Source organism: Silurus aristotelis, assembly GCF_946808225.1.
Source record: "Silurus aristotelis genome assembly, chromosome: 28".
In the NCBI taxonomy this organism is placed as follows: domain Eukaryota; kingdom Metazoa; phylum Chordata; class Actinopteri; order Siluriformes; family Siluridae; genus Silurus; species Silurus aristotelis.
The window spans coordinates 9,705,566-9,722,907 of NC_139601.1; the positions used below are offsets into that span (position 1 = coordinate 9,705,566).

At 36.0% G+C, this 17,342-nt stretch overlaps 2 protein-coding genes across 2 annotated transcripts; both read left to right on the forward strand.

The window, feature by feature from the left end:
- The first annotated feature begins 3,314 nt into the window (after window positions 1-3,314).
- dynlrb1 (dynein, light chain, roadblock-type 1) lies at window positions 3,315-8,201 on the forward strand. Its single transcript, XM_083534329.1, has 4 exons — window positions 3,315-3,468; window positions 4,183-4,258; window positions 6,408-6,575; window positions 7,861-8,201. The coding sequence occupies exons 1-4, from the start codon at window positions 3,466-3,468 to the stop codon at window positions 7,902-7,904; spliced, it is 291 nt and encodes a 96-aa protein (XP_083390455.1). The 5' UTR covers window positions 3,315-3,465; the 3' UTR covers window positions 7,905-8,201.
- Window positions 8,202-10,414: 2,213 nt separating this feature from the next.
- On the forward strand, window positions 10,415-17,252 carry map1lc3a (microtubule-associated protein 1 light chain 3 alpha). Its single transcript, XM_083534328.1, has 4 exons — window positions 10,415-10,626; window positions 13,696-13,751; window positions 14,388-14,494; window positions 15,815-17,252. The coding sequence occupies exons 1-4, from the start codon at window positions 10,587-10,589 to the stop codon at window positions 15,975-15,977; spliced, it is 366 nt and encodes a 121-aa protein (XP_083390454.1). The 5' UTR covers window positions 10,415-10,586; the 3' UTR covers window positions 15,978-17,252.
- The last annotated feature ends 90 nt before the right edge of the window (window positions 17,253-17,342 follow it).

Sequence of the window (17,342 nt, forward strand, 5' to 3'; positions counted from 1 at the left end):
GTTGCCACTGGCCATCAGGGACAAACTTACACTTATAAAGAACATATTCATTTTTTATCACCACATTATCCGTGTAAAGCTGCTTTGAGACAATGTTCATTGTTAAAAGCATTATACAAATAAAAATTAATCGAATTGAAATTAATGAACAGAGGTGTGTCTCATTGTGTCTTAGTAACCTTAATAAAACCTGTACTTTTACCTATCTGATAGTTTATACAGATAAAATTTTAACTGGTAGTTTAGATGTAGTTATTGATATAGCTGATAATAATATTTTACACAATATTCTTTCATATTGACATATTGACTTTAGACATGGGCTGGACTCACCGACAAAACCTTTAGACATTTAGTTTAATTTAGAATTCATTTACATGGTCTATTATCCTGCGGGGTCTGACAACAACTAATCCTTTAGGCCTTGTGGTGTAAGTGTTTTTATTAATAAAGCACAGGCCCAACATTATTAGTGGTTGCAAGCAAAAGTAACATTGTTAACTCTGTATTTAATTTAATTTCATATAAACAGCCCATTTTAAATAGCCATAGCATTAATGACATATCCTTTGTCACTAGTTGTTTTTATTCAAATAAATAATAGTGATTTATCATAGCTCTGCTAAAATATCTTCGCTGGCTTCACTGGAAACCTTTTTGAATAAATTTTTATTGATCTTGAAATGTCTGCATGGTCTTGCTCCACTCTGCATCAGTGAAATGATTTGCTCAGATTACAAAGGTCATTGACCTCAAATCCAAAAAGCCAGCTAAATAAGGTAGTAGACACTTTTTTCCAATTGGTCCCAAAACTTTTAGATTAGTAGGTATTAGTAGTAATTAAATATATTAAATATTGATATTCCAGGTCAACAGTAGCGTTTAATTTCAAGGGTAAAATCTGAGTGGACATGCAACACATATCATGTAAAAATGCATTTAAGCTTTAAACTGTTTTAATCATCAATTTTAGTAGCAGATCAGTACAACCTAAAATTACAATATTATTACTTTTTAAATTTCTATGATTTCAAACATTACTATTTATATACAGTTTACTCTGAAAATACACTGTATTGTCATAGCCCTGTCATAAGTAAACATTTTATAAAAACAATGAGCAGACTGTGTTAATTTGTGCAGCAACTGTTCCATCGCAGTTGTATTATAGACCTGTAGTTGTTTTTGACTTATGATGACTCATGATCATGATCTTTGAAGTCTCAGATAAGATAAGCACTGTGTGTGTGTGTGTGTGTGTGTGTGTGTGTGTGTGTGTGTGTGTGTGTGTGTGTGTGTGTGTGTGAGATTTGGGCCAAATTTGGCAGCAGTTGATAAGATGATACTTAAAATAATAAATAACCTGTAAAAACGCTTTCTTTGAACTCTGTTGTGTACATCCAGCAAAACATTATAACTTGAAGACATTATTCATTCAACTAATTTGAAATTGTTATAAAAAAGATCTAAATCAAAGTTATACAGCAATATCATGATACACAGAGCAGAGACACACACACACACACACACACACACACACACACACACACACACATATATATATATATATATATATATATATATATATATATATATATATATATATATATAGTATATAATATTTGCTTGTGTTGTTTAGTTTTAGTTTAGTTTAGTTTAGTTTAACTGCTTAGTGATAATTGCACTATGAAGACAACTAGACAACCTTGCTAGTTACATAGCCTGCTGGATAATAGAGTAGATATCACCAGTGTAGACCAAACTCAAGGTTTGAACATTGTGGACTGAATTTTCGTTGGTGGTTATTCTCTGACCCCAACTTCCCAACAATCTGGAATATACAAAGAAGTGAATTTCACATTGCTGTAATATATATGACAAATACAGGCTGCTAAGTATTATTATTAATACTATTAGTTAGCAAAGTTCCCTTTGACAATTTAGTCAGAGGATAAAAATAATACAATAAAAAAATGTGCTGTGCTGTAAGGAGGGCGAAGAGGGCCAGGCAGAACCAGACACTGAATGTGTGGGAGACAGAAAAATAAAATACTTAACATAAAATGGGGCCTTTGGGTTTTTTTTTTTTCTTTAAAGGGACCTGGTTTAACTCCCAAAAATCAACAATTCACAACTTTCTTGGTTTTTTTTATAATGTCTTTGGGTTTATAGTGTACAAATAGGAGTCGTAAAGGAAATTCTTTGCAGAATTAGAGTGACTAAATGGCTATGTCAGCTGTTGAGGTGAGCTGTTTCCAGTAAAGGTGTAGTCGGTCCAATTCTCCGTTCATATGCAACCTGTCTGTAGTCAAAGTTTCCATGGAAGTAATGAGTGGACCTTGGTCGTTCTTGGTGAAGATGTCTTTGATAGAAGCTCCTTTTTCTGTGTGTGTGTGTGTGTGTGTGTGTGTGTGTGTGTGTGTGTGTGTGTGTGTGTGTGTGTGTGTGTTTGTATGTGCGTGTGCCGCAAGTATAGGCAAGATGTTAAAAGTATGTGAAAATAGTGTGTTTTACATGGTAAGCAAAAAAAAAAAAAAAAAAGGAAGCATCTAGCTAAGCATGAAAATGTTTAAAAGCATAAATGTTTTTAATTAATTTAAATGAATGTCCTGTTTTAATATCAAAACCAAATTTGTTTGACTATATCATTTAGTATTGGTCATATGCATAACTAATGCTAAATAAACTAATCAGTAATAAAATATTCTGCAAATAACCAGTGTTTACTCTTCACAAAGTAAGCATATAAATAAATTCAACATGCTGCAAATGAGCAAAACGTGCATAAGAAAAGCCTTTATTTGTCACATATACATTACAACAGTGAAATTCTTTCCTTCACATATCTCAGTGATTGATTTTAGGAAACTGGGCCACAAAAATGTTTTGTTGAATTCAAAAAAGCAAAGCAGATTATGCATATTACATACCTATTATTTGCTGAATGTTGAAATCTTGTACTAAGATGGGGTCTGGGGCACACATCCCCAATTCAGATATTTATCCATTATCAGAGACACATGGCTATCTGTTGTGCATCATTGTGTAGGAAGAAAAGCATGCAGCAGATGATGCATTGACATGGGTTGTTTTTCATAGTATTATTACTAAGTTAGATTTCAAATTAAATACTTGTACTCCAGGAAATAAAAAAAAACATGTATATTTTACTTACAAGTTTATTTAGACCTTCACTGTGCAGTTTTACAGTACAATACAGTACAGCATAGTATAGTATAGTATTACTATTACTACAAAGATTAATTAAAATGTGTTTTTTTCTGCTTTAATTGCAGCACATCTCCTCCACACCAGCAGGGGTCGCTGAAAAGCCGGAGTGTGTGATGTCACTGCTGTGTCACACTCAACAACAAATCAGCGCACAGCTCGACCAGTGTTATGCTAGCCAGTTTTAATTGCTCAAAACTGTAGCTGGGCTTCCTGTAGGAACGCAAATAATTAAGAATGGCAAGTAGTTCATTTCTTTATAACTTTGTTTGTTTTATTACTTTATTATTCATATGCGAAATCAGCTGAAATCTGAATCGCGGCCGCTCCAGGCTAGTTAGTGTTTCAGGGCGTTGCCATACAATGGGGTTCATTTGCTATCCGCTTATATGAACCTTTTGTAATTTAAACTTGCCAGTCGGTGACATTCCAGTTCACAGCAGATCATTCAGTTCAGAAATTAATGAAATTGATCCGATTGTCTAATTTCAATTTGTCAACGGGATATTATAAACAAGTTACAGCCAGCTCGTAAGCTAAAGGTGCCACTGCTAATATTAACTGTCAGTTGAACTGTGCAGTGCGATTTATTGAAATCACCTTTACAGTTTACTTACCGTATTTGCCAAAGCATGGCACACGTTGTATACAAACAGCATTAAATAATTCACTGATGATAATTTTATGCTCCTACAATACATTTTTTATTCTTATCATATTGGCAATATACAGTACTTCATTTAACTGATTTATCTGCTTCTCAAATATAATATTCTTACCAAAATGCTGCTGTAATTGTGCCATTTCTACAAGTGGTATTAAAAAGAGAGAGAGTGAGCAGAGATTGTTAATCTTCATAGTGTCATGTTAATATTATTTTTTTTTCCTATAAACAAGTTATGGTTAGTCATAATTACAAATATTTTAGTTAACTGTCAGTGTTTTTGTGTGAAGGCTGAAGTTGAAGAGACGCTGAAGAGAATCCAGAGTCAGAAAGGAGTGCAAGGAATCATCATAGTCAACTCTGAGGGTAATTACTACACTTTCATTTCTTTGGCAAGATTCAGCCAACAGACATCAGCAGCACATTAATCACCCATATATCATCAATTATCTGCTTTTTTTTATACTGTACCTCCATCTAATTCAAAAATCGAATTGGACAGATACTGCAGATAAACTTTTTTGTAATGATGACTGTATTACAAATCACAGGGTTATATTAATGCTCTTGTTCTACTGCATGAAGGTTTCTGTAGTAACAGTTTGGTCACAGTGACGTGTACAGCAGAAACCTACAGTAGATATACAAAGTCTACACACCCATATGAAATTGGCAGATTTGTTACATCTTTAATGCAACATTCAAACAAACAGAAATCCAGAAGTGGAAAATAATATTTATTTATTGGGAATATTTTAATTACAAAAAAGGACCACAGCCTGCTTGCATACGTCTGCTCACCCCTCCCAAGTAATACTATGTGGAAGCACTTTTTGCTTTTATTACATAAAATCAAGTCTTTATGAATAAGTCTTTGTTAACTTCACACATCTAGACTTTGGAAATTTACACCACTGTTCTTGCAAAAAAGTTCAAGTTTCTTCAAATTGCGAGGGCACCTCCTGTGCTAATTTTATAGGTTTTCAAAGGGATTAAGGACTGGGCTCTCTCTGAGCCATTCCAGGACTTTAATCTTACTTTCCTGAAGCCATGTCATTGTTAATTTTTGAGGTGTGCTTTGGGTCATTGTCATGTTGAAATGTGAAATTCCTTCAAAAAAAAAAAAAAAGCGAGGCTGGTCAAATAATGACCGGGATGTCTAGATTGGTATGTGAACATTCCATAGCAATAAACGCAACAGTAAAAGCTTATTAAGCATGACATAGAAGGGTGGGTGCTATATTGGTATGAACTTGACAATCAGTTTAAATTTTTCATTTATTTTGTTTTGTTGAATTTGGTACTCTTTACAACTTTTAACACTACTGTTGTCTTTTACTGTGTCCAACGCCTTACTACACAGGCATTAATAATCAAACACAGAGCGCATTAAAGCATTCGAAATTAATAGCGCACAAACTACTCACTTAAACACAGCACAAACTACCTACTCAAACACTGGTTCACTTAAACACAGCACAACCTACCTACTCAAACACTGGTTCACTTAAACACAGCACAAATGACCTACTCAAACACTGATTCACTAGTTACAGCTGGGGATCTCATATCTTGGCTCCAGAGTTTAAATCAACTTTCTGAAAACTTCTTTCTCCACAGTTTGAATGGGTGCCATGTCATTCGCTATGTTCAATTCAATTCAATTCATTTTTATTTGTATAGCGCTTTTAACAATGAACATTGTCTCAAAGCAGCTTTACACAGATAATGCGGTGATTAAAAATGAATATGTTCTTTATGAGTAAGTTTGTCCCTGATGAGCAAGCCGGTGGCGACTGGCGACTGTGGCAAGGAAAAACTCCCCGAGATGGCATAAGGAAGAAACCTTGAGAGGAACCAGACTCAAGAGGGAACCCATCCTCATCTGGGTTACACCGAATGTCCATTTGTGGCGGGTATACAATGTTGCGGGGTGCAGTGATGATGATCAAAAGCGAACGTGTATTTCTGAGTCAGTGTAGGAGACTGTTGACATCAGTGTAGGAGACTGTTGACATCCAATCCAGGCAGGCCATGTGATGTTATTTCACTTATGTCTTTACCTTTTTGCTTGTCTTGCCATAAAGAGTACTGGCAGCAAATGAAGACTTTATTGATTGCTGAGTGGGAGCCGTGCTCATCTACGGGTGTGCTTCGCCTCTGGAAATATCTGTTTACGCATTTCAAAAAAGAAAACATTGAACAGTTTACAAATCTCTGCAGCATGAGTAGAATAACAAACTTGAGACACCTTTATTGAATGCCTAATTTCCCCCTACCTCCTTCCCCACTTTTTATTATATTGAAAAATGCTGATAAAATGCCATAAAAATAATACAATCTGCTGCTGTTTTGAAGAAAATAGTCAACTTTGAGTTAATAAAATTCACTGCTCTGAGTTAATCCTTGACATGAAAATATCACATGATAAAGTCCAGCTAAATTTAAACAAAGCTATGATTATCAGCCTTCTACTTCTTAGCCCCCTCTCTGTGTTTACTCTCCCCCCCCAAAGGCATTCCTATTAAAACCACTCTGGATAACGCAAGTACAGTGCACTATGCAGGCCTCATCCACCAGCTGGTGATGAAAGCACGGAGTACAGTTAGAGACATCGACCCACAGAATGATCTCACCTTCCTCAGAGTTCGCTCCAAGAAGAATGAGATAATGATTGCTCCAGGTAATGAGGGTTTTTTTCCTCTCTGTCTCTGTGTATGTTGCTGTTTTGTGTCCATGCTTGAGTATTATTGTATTTTTGAGCTGATTATTGCAAATCCTAATAGGTTTTCTCAACCCTTTTTTATTGAATTTCCCCATCATAACTTAGACAACTGTTTTCCGGACATGTGATAAACACTGGTGTTTTCTAGCAATTTATCAAAAAATCTTTTTGTTTTAAACCACCTCCATCACTGGGGGTTTCCATCATTTTCAAATGTCAACAAATTGAGAGTTTGAAGATCACTTTACCTATTGTACCTGCCTGTTTGCAAACATGTTCCCTAGGGGTTCCCTTTGAAATATACTCTGAAGCATATAGATCTGAAAAATACATTGATCTGACTTCAGTAGAAGTGCTTTATACAGTAATGAGAAGTGTTTAGTTCTTTTAATTATTGTGTTACTTATGAAACTTCCAGTGCACAAATCCATTTTAATTCTACACACACGCAATGTCCCTGGACCTTGTACTTATAAATATGAACAAAACACACAGTTGGTTCCTTGGATTGGATTGGCAATCTATCCTGGGTGGAATAGAGAAAAGGGGTGTAGCCCCTTTCTTAGATTGAACTAAGCTAATTGTAAAAAGTGTAATAAAATTTTTAAAAGCTGCATGTACTTGTGGTGAACAGCAGCAGAGTTATTTTACTAAGATCTTGCATAGGGAAGCCGCCCTGACAAACAACACACTAAGATGTTAAATATGTTTTGAGATTCACATCTTTATCTATTCGGCAGCATAGACACAGGAAGCTGAGTTACAATAGAGAAATATGTTGATTGCTGTGCTTTCATGGTTAGACTGCAGCTTGTTAAGGTTTATATAAGATAGAAAGAACAGAAACATTATGAAACAGCTAATATTTTCCCGTTGTGATAGTTGGAATCGGGCTGCACTTCCTGAAATCACAAATACCCATGTTTAATTCTCACTGTAATAGGGGTTACCTGCTGAATGAAGCTGTTGTGGCTCAGCATTGCTGCGGTCAGTAACCAGTTTCTTTCCAGTAACAAGAAAAAAAAGTTGTTGTTTTTTTTTTTTCTTTTTTCATTATTATCATTAGAATCACTAAACAAAACGTTTGTGCATAACGTAAAGATAAAGGCACAGTAACCCTGTGTCATTCTGTCCAGTAGGTTGTTGAATCAAAACACTTTGATTTAAGTGCCAATTATTTGGCAGTTTGTTTTCAGTAAAACATTTGTCTCAATCTAATGTTTACTTTTGTTTCTTTCCACAGATAAGGACTATTTTCTGATTGTCATTCAGAATCCCATGGAGTGAAAATGCTACATTCTTTATAGCTTTTAATTTTTGCGGCAGAAAAATGAATTTTGTTTATAAGGTAGTTACAGAAGTACAGCCAATGTCCTACAATCTGACACTAACAGGCAGTATGGTCTCTGTCAGACATTATTGACATGCATGATATATTGATGTTCTGTTATTCCGGATCATTCCAGTATTTTTTTCCCCCATAAATTGTTAAATCCCTTAATTTATTGTTGTTTTATGTGCTTTTTATGCCAATGCTCGAACAGTTTCTCACCATAACAATAAAGGAAAAGCTAAATGTACAAAGTTTATCTATCATGGCCATTATCTATCCTCTATCTAATGGTATATTTCAGAGCATGTTGAGTCTAAAGTCAACAGTTCTTAAGTCAAAGCTGCTATAATGTACATGTGAATCAGCTCCAAGATTACGGTTGTCAGAATGAAATAAACTAAAATCCTGTTATAGGATAAAGTATGTAATAAAGTAATAATTATCCACGTCATGGAAATTTTTACTTGCACGCTGCTTTAGTAGTACATGGTGAATGTTGTCTGTTTAGACAAACTTTGTATAATTAATGAGGAATAAAACATGACCGGGTGTAGGACAGGTTGGTGTGATGTGGACTAATAAGCAGTGGACTTACTGTAACTGCACCCACTAAAATATTTTGTCATTACAATGCGACCCCAAGTGTTTTTTGCATCAAGTAATGAACACCACTTTTTTTGTAACCATTGAAATATGGTAAAACCTCAGTGAGACTAGATAGTGGTTTGCTAATTTATCTAGTTTCACTTCTGCTGATGCAATACTGCAGCTATAAACAGTCATTCCCTTAGCAACCACATTTTTCTACCTTGAAGACAAAAACATATACTGTAGTTATGTTTCCAAGAAATGGCAAGTGTTTTTCTTTTCTATCCCCACTTTCCTCATCTCAATTTTCCCCTATCACGTGACTGCTACCATCCAGTGAGGGTGAAGTTTATAATAACTCCTGAGGCACAATAATCCAAACTCTGCATCTTTTAAAGCATCACAGAGTAGTGCAACAAGCTTCATTCCCCCTCTTGTACATGTGAATGATTTTCTGTTACATTTTGGAGCAATGTAGGATTTTTTTTATTCTTCCTATTATTATATTTAGAGATCATGTAGTGTCCCCTATCTAAGTCTCTATGAGTGAGGTTTTAATATAGAAACAATAATGTTTTAGCATTAACATATTAGAACTTTTAGAAAAGCAGTGTTAATTAATTAATCCTGCTAAACCAATCGAGTTTATTCAAATGAGAATTTAACAGTCCCGTGCCAACAGTATATTTGGAGTTAATTCCAGTTTGCTAATCTTATTAGATGGTATTTTAGATGTGCTAATCGTGTATTCTGCTACAGAATGAAATGAATCGCATAATCCATAAATTCAGGTTGCTGGTGTTAGTTTTTATTTCTTGGCACAATTTGGGACTGTTAATAGCATATTTTGAGCCCACATCTTATCTGAGTATTGTTGCTGACTATATGCATCTTTTTATGGCCACAATTTACAAATCTTATAATGGCCTCTTCCAGCATTATAATGTGTCATACAAGTGACAAATCGTAAACCATTCAAAACTTGATACATGAACATGACAACGAGTTCAGTGTGCTAAAATGGCCTCTTGAAGCACCAGACCTGGATCTAACACAGCACCTTTTGAGATGAGAACAGGGGATTTGCAGCTGAGAAATCATCAGCAATCAGGTCCTTTTCTTAATCTTTTCCGTTCCATTGTTGCCACTGGCTCATTAGGGATAAACTTAGAGACACTAACATATAAGTTAAAATTGTATAACCTCTTTATCTCTGCAAAGCTGCATTGGGATCATGTTTCTAGTTAAGAATGCTATACCAATAAGACCGAATTGAACTGGGTTGAACTGAATGCTTCTGCCTGGGAGCAATAGGTGGCCTGACTCAGTACAGTGTTACCTAATAAATAGATGATGAATGCATTTTCTCTTATATAATAAGTAAAGAAAAACAATATTCCACTAATATACATAGATTTTAGATACTTATATTGTATGGTATAGATGTAGTAGACTGTTAGTACTCTACAACAGCTGTGCCCATTTTTGCATCACGAAAGTTTCATGCAAGACCTCGAATTATTTTACTAATATTAATCACTTTTTTATTTTGGCATCGGTAAATGAAACTTCCACTGATTTTGCATTATGGTGAGTCACATTACATGTATGATTTAATTATAATAATAGTAATTCACTATGATACATATTATATGATTGAATTATTAATACTAATAATTTACTATTTTAAAAATGTGGTTCAATTCTTAAGTTTATTACACATATAATGAAAATGTAACTCACCATAATGCAGAACTGAGAGCTTAATTTATCGATGCATAGAAAAAAAACAACAACGAGTCAATAAAAAAGTCAATAAATAGAAATAAAAACAGAAACATAAAAGTTGTTATTCTCGCAGGTCCCTTTAAGGATCGGTGTTACGTCACAAGCATGGTTTATTGCAGTTGTTTTGACACACACACACACACACACACACACACACACGCTCTTACTGTAGAGCAACGTGAATCTTTATCCAGGTCGGAACAAAACATTTGACAAGTCTAAGAGTGTAGAAGTAGATCTTTCTGTCTCAAACTATAGTGATGCCTTCAGACAGACCGTTTAAACAGCGGCGGATTTTCGGTAAGTTTCGGTTCGGGTTTAATGTGTGTGATGGTTCTTCAGTGTTTTATCATGTAGCTGTTGTTTAAAGACCGTTGGATATTTAAGATGGAAAACTGATGTTCATTCTATATGATTCCTATAAGTTCCTTTGCTTCAGTAGGGTTAGTTGGATATTTGCGCACACGGTTCGGGCCTGTTGGGTTTTTCTGTGGTTACTTGGTTCGGCTGTGTCACTGCGCTAGCTAACATCACCCAGACACTGTGTTAGCTCTTCAGATGTGTATTAGCCCTGCCCAGCTTTAACATGTACTGATCTAACAGGATATTATTAGGTTGTATTGATTAGATGTATAGCGATGTAGATTCATGTAGTGATGTAAACACCGGGCTGCAGTCACCAGGACAGCACTGAGCGCCGGACGGCCATTTTTTGGTAACACGAGATACCTGGCGAGGTGCTTACGTCATTTCGGGTCCCATATGGGACTGTATTGGAAGCAACGCGAATGAGCTCTATTAGAAATAAGGTCGGAGTTTAGCTCGCGAATATAACATGAATGTAGTTGTGGGTGCCAGCTGATACCGTGTGTGTGAAAAAAGATGCTGATCTGCAATATTTTACTCCACACAGAGGACTGGGTGTGTGAAGGGAGGAAGAGAAGAAGGACACGCTCTTGTATAATCTGCGCAGCTCTGACAGATTTGTCAGCTTTAAGATCATGTAATTGCAGGCGTTATGTAGCCCAGCCTTCGGCATTACAACACGAATAGCATTTAAATCCAAAATAGTCACAAACCGGTGAGAGACTGGAGTGTGGGAGGATCCAGATGTCGCCTGTCTAGAATGCACGATTACGTCTCTACAGGAATTACGTATATACCTCAGGATTACATCATATTACATCTCAGTTATACACATTGTTTTTTAATCCCCAAGGGAAACTGTCATTTGTCGCATATGCCAGATTGTCAGGAAGCTGGGGTCAGAGCACAGAGTGTGATGTGGTGTGGTGGTGTGGTGCCCCTGGAGTTAAAACAGCCCAAGGGTCCAACAGTGCTGGGGCTTGAACCCCTGCTCTTATGATCAGTGACCTAAAACCTTAACCACTGGACCACCACTGCTCTAATTCTTATGATCATTTAGATATTAAAAATGGAATCACAAAGATTTCTAAAGAGAGAATACAATAGAAAGTAATTACATACATTATAATTAGTTTTATAGAGCTGTGTTTAGTTATATAAGGTTTATTATGACCACAAACTGTTTACATATTTACAATGTTCCGTCGTTTCTATGAAGGAGTGGTATGAGGAGTTAACAAATAGAGATGATTGAAAGATGTAAAGATTCAATTACTGTGTTGTATATAAACAGAAGCAGGATGTGTGTGTGGTTGGGATACATGTTTGTAATTAGTGATTGGTCTTTGGAAACAATGCTGTTAAATAGGTGTATAATAAAAATTCTAGTCACAGAAATGAGGATCTCTCTCTCTCTCTCTCTCTCTCTCTCTCTCTCTCTCTCTCTCTCTCTCTCTCTCTCTATATATATATATATATATATATATATATATATATATATATATATATATATATATATTAGTTTTGATTCAGCATCATGATAATTTAAATATTGCAGACATGTATTACATGTTCACCATATCTTAAAAATGTGCTTTGGAATAATGGGGGATCAGTGTTTAGTCATTGAGAGCATTTGTCATGTTATTGGTCATTGGGATCAGTGGAGATCAGTCATTGGTTGTTAGGTGCAGTGTTGATCAGTGATTGGTAATTGGGAATGAGGGTTGATCAGTGATCCCAAGGATTCTGAAGCTGCTCTCTCAGCTTCTATAAATAAATAAAATATAAAATGTGAAAAACTCACAAGGAAACATCAAGGCCATTTTGTTTAACATTTGTTAAAAGTGTGAAATACAAATAGAAGGTCTGGGAATGTTTTTAATCACTATTAACTCTATATGCTGTAATTGTCAGAATTATATATATATATATATATATACATACACACACTATATGTCATGGAGCCAACCCATTAAAAAAAAAATGTAAAAAATGCTAGTAAAATATATTTCCAGGCTACATTTCAACATGATAGAACTGACTTGTTCTGTGGGTGTAAAGTTTTAATGACTTCAATTTAATATTCAAATGGAATCTTAGCTGAAATAATATAGTGGTTTGTTATTTGTTCATATTTTTTATTTTTTTTTCATTCATTCATTTTCTCCCGCTTATCCGTAATTCGGGTCGCGGGGGCAGCAGTCTAAGCAGGCCCCCGCCTCCGACTGCTGCCCAATCCTCATAGCACCGTCCCTTACGGTCCCTCCTGCATGTGGTGAGCCCACGGGAAGGCGGCCCCACGTCACTCCGGCCCTTAACGTTTCCCTCGTTAGGGACCCCCGGAGCATAGAGGGTTAAGGGCCTTGCTCAAGGGCGGCAGCTTGGCGATATCGGGGCTTGAACCCCAGACCTTCCGATTGGCAACCCAGCGACTTAACAGCTGGAGCCACCACTCCCCCATTTGTTCATAGTGTGAACACAATGTTACAACAGGCAGTTTTTGTTTAATGGCTTAGCATAACAACATACGAAGAGAATATATTCAATTCAATACAATTAATGTTTATTTGTATAGCGCTCTTAACAAGGAACATTGTCTTTACACAGATAATGTAGTGATAAAAATGAATCAGATGTTCTTTATAAGTGTAAGTTTGTCCCTGATGAGGAAGTCGGTGGCGACTGTGGCAAGGATAAATTCCCTGAGATGGCATAAGGAAGAAACCTTGAGAGAAACTCATGAGTCTCAATATATCATGTTGTATGTTTGTTATTATTCATATCAAGGGCCAAGCATTTGATCTGAATAATGTGTTAATGAGTATGTTTGATATAAAATTCACATGTTTTGAATGTGGTTCTTGAACAGGTTCTGAGTGACCTGAAATTATTATTAAACCCAGCTACAATAGGCTAGGTGCTATATTTGGTATTTGGAATTTTTAAATGTAAACCTTTTCCTAAACCACATTGTTATTTATTTCACTGTTTGGTTTCCAGCTGATCGCTGCAAGGAAGTGCAGCAGATTCGAGAGCAGCATCCTAATAAAATCCCGGTAAGACAGGTTCCAAATATTATTATACCATAGAAAATAATCAGAAACCAATAACAGTTTCACTAGCTTCATTGTCTGATATTCTGATTCAGTCTCTCAGCATCCTAGAGCAAAGAAAATGCTATGCTTTATTACATTGTAGATATTGTGTGTGTGTGTGTGTGTGTGTGTGTGTGTGTGTGTGCGCGCGTGTGTGTGTGCGTGTGCGCGTGTGTGTGTGTATGTGTGTTGAAATATTAAATGAAACATATTGATACTCACATTTAATTCAATTCAATTTATTTTTATTTGTATAGCTCTTTTAACAATGAACATTGTCTCAAAGCAGCTTTACACAGATAATTTGGTAATAAAAATGAATAATATGTTCTTTATAAGTGTAAGTTTTTCCAAGTTTGAACAAGCCTTTGACTGTGGCAAGGAAAAACTCCCCGAGATGGCAGAAGGAAGAAACCTTGGAAGGAACCAGACTCAAGTGATGGTGATCAAAAGCAAACTGTAGTCCTGAGTCAGTGTAGCTGACTGTTGACATTAACTACAGTCCAAATCCATCCTCAAAGCTTCCGTACTTATTTAGATATATTGATACTCGTGTATATTGATACTCGCATGAATGTTTTGCTTGTTTGCTCATAGGTTATCATTGAACGGTACAAGGGAGAAAAGCAACTTCCTGTTTTGGACAAGACCAAGTTTCTAGTCCCTGATCATGTCAACATGAGTGAACTGGTGAAGATTATCAGGTGAGACCCAAAAGTCAGAATTAGACAAACAAGAGACTTGGTTCGTCAAGTGTTTGCAAACTATAATAATAATTGAAACAGCCAAACCATGGGAGAACCGAACATGTCTGTGAAGTTATAGAGTAAAATGCCACCTGCAAGGCTGCATGTTTGGTCATTGGGAGCAGGTAGGGAACAGTGATTGGTCATTAAGAGCATTTAGCATCAGTGATTGGTCATTGGGATCAGTAGAGATCAGTCATTGGTTGTTAGGTGCAGTGTTGATCAGCAGTTAGCTGTGTTTGTTTACATGCTGGCTGGGACCATAGCCACACATTTAAAGCCCCTAGTGACCCCCAGCTGAGCGCTACTTAAGCATTTCAATGTTCCAGCTCTAAAATTAGTTGTGTTATCACTGGAAGCCAGTCAGTCCTGTAGGGTCTCATGTTTGTTGGATCCCATAAAGTGTGTTAGTGAAGAAAACAAACTCTGCAACCAATTCAGAGAAGTGGTGTGTGACCTTTCACCCATTTTAATATTTTCTTTACACAAGATGAGTTGGCAACAGAAGATGTGTAAACAGCTGGTTATTTCACAACTTATTTTGGTGGTAATTATTCACCAATTTAGCGCTCGCTATAAATGTATTTACTTTACATTTAATGGTTTCCAAATATTTGTATTACTTTAAGCCACATCAGTCATACAAATAAAGAAAACATACTTTATTTTTAGTTGCAGAATGTTACAAAGGGGAAAAGGAAACCAGATCATAGAACCATTATCATGAGCAGATTCTATAAGAGTCCAACCCACTCGTAAATGATTTTAAACTGTGTTTTTTGTTTTGTTTTTTAAATCCAGTTGTTTTATATCAGCAACTGGCATTCCGTTCCACTCATATTTGTTGATACAAATGCACAATGCTGTGGATTTTGTATATTCAGACTGGATTTATTTTGGGGGTCACAAATGAAGCTAATATTTGTTTTGAGTACACATATCCCTATAATGCCTAATATGTGCACAGTGATTTGCAAATGATTTACTACATTTACTTTAGCTTGAATTGATTTCCTCAAATATCATGTAAATCACCAGTTTTCTTCCACACAATATTCTCACTATTGTTGCTCTTCTCCATTGTTGTTGCCATTGGATCTTCAGCGTAATATGTGGTAATTTAAGCTACATTATGCTCAAGGCCAAATATGATATAGGTCTATTGCGTGGTTTCAGTTTAACTATAATGAAGACCTGCAACTACACTGTTACTTAATTCTTCTTTATTCCTGTGATATATTCTAATAGCTCTTCCTGGTATTATTGACTGTTCTGCAGGCGTCGACTGCAGCTGAACCCCACTCAGGCCTTCTTCCTTTTGATCAACCAGCGCAGCATGGTCAGTGTGTCCACCCCTATTGCTGAAATCTATGAGCAGGAGCGTGATGAAGATGGTTTCCTTTATATGGTCTATGCCTCCCAGGAGACATTTGGCTTCTAAGTTCTCCACTGGCATTGTGTAATGAAGAAAGCCAAACGAAGCCTGGAGAAATAATGCAGGTTCCAGCTAACCGTAGCCCTGTGATCTGTCCATTTCTCTCTGTATAAGACATACCTTTGCTCCTGCCATCATTAAATAAACACTACATTCATTGTGTCTGGTAAAGACACGTGTGCATATGGCAGTGCTATTCTACCTACTAGTTTGCCCGTTTAACCATATCAACTTGACTCTCTTATTCAACGTAATATAAGCCTGTGTGTGTGTTGGAGCTGTTGTGCTCTGGTTCTGTTTGTTTTTTAGTTCATTTCATGTTCTTTGATTTTATTGCTTTTAGAGCCAGTGTGTAAAATAATGAGTAACATGTCTCATGCCATTGTAAGTAGGTCGGTGTCTGTTGTATTCATTATTTTAATCAGTCAGTGGGTGTCAGGTAATTTGGGTGTTCCATCTTCTTCATTTGCTTGCTTATGTTGATCAGCGAATCGGTGCTGAAGTTAAACTTTAAGATATTTTTTAAAATCTCTACACATTAGGATTCAAAGTAAGGCCACCGTGTATGCACAGGACCACTACAAGCCTCCAAACCAACTTACAGAATCAGAATCTGAGATCAGCTACCATGTTGTGGGATTTTACAATACTTTGTACCCTATGTTCCCTTCCCTTTTAGTGAATCAGGAAATTGCTGTATGTCTATTCAATTGAGACTGGAAACAGAAGACAGGAAGCAGTTGCACTGTCCATTGCTGCTTATGGTCTCATTGAAGCAAAATTTGGTTTGTAGTACCTTTAAGTCCTTTTTCTCTTCGGGTTTAAAATGTGGGATTGAGTGGTGTGGAATGCATAAGAAAAGCAGTCTGAGAGGGGAAAAAAGCTGATTCACAGTCAGTGTTATTTTGCCCTACTGTAGTATGTAATGGGTCCTGTAAACTAAATTAAGTAAAGAAAATATGCTTCTTTTGCACAAATAAATTAGCCAAGAAGATTAATTTTCCAATATTTTAGCAGTTTTATGTATCTTATTTCTTTCTTTTATATCACTATGCGATGTATTTGCCTTCGGTTCCAACTTGAATGAAGGGTTTGTGATGCAATACCCAGATTGCATGTTTTTCTCAGCCTTTTTTATATATTGATTTATGCTATTATATTTGTTACTTTTTTCTTTATTTAAAGTAGAAAAAAGGTATTTTTAGATGTTTTCAAACCAAAAGAAAAAAATTATGTATCTGTTTGAAGCACAAGTGTATATAAACGAGCATATGATTAGCACCAGGTGTGATGAAGTGTGTTTTGTTTTTGCAGCTAATGGTGGGAAAAGATAAATAAAATTTAGCATCATACATATATAGGAGTCCATCA

What these genes read in the sequence shown, in the direction of transcription:
- dynlrb1 (XM_083534329.1), top strand. An exon ending in CATCATAGTCAACTCTGAGG is followed by an intron (nt 4,259 to 6,407) that starts GTAATTACTACA and finishes CCCCCCCCAAAG; the next exon opens with GCATTCCTATTAAAACCACT. An exon ending in TGAGATAATGATTGCTCCAG is followed by an intron (nt 6,576 to 7,860) that starts GTAATGAGGGTT and finishes TTCTTTCCACAG; the next exon opens with ATAAGGACTATTTTCTGATT.
- map1lc3a (XM_083534328.1), top strand. Translation starts at nt 10,587, where the DNA reads ATGCCTTCAGACAGACCGTTTAAACAGCGGCGGATTTTCG. An exon ending in TAAACAGCGGCGGATTTTCG is followed by an intron (nt 10,627 to 13,695) that starts GTAAGTTTCGGT and finishes TTTGGTTTCCAG; the next exon opens with CTGATCGCTGCAAGGAAGTG. An exon ending in AGCATCCTAATAAAATCCCG is followed by an intron (nt 13,752 to 14,387) that starts GTAAGACAGGTT and finishes GTTTGCTCATAG; the next exon opens with GTTATCATTGAACGGTACAA.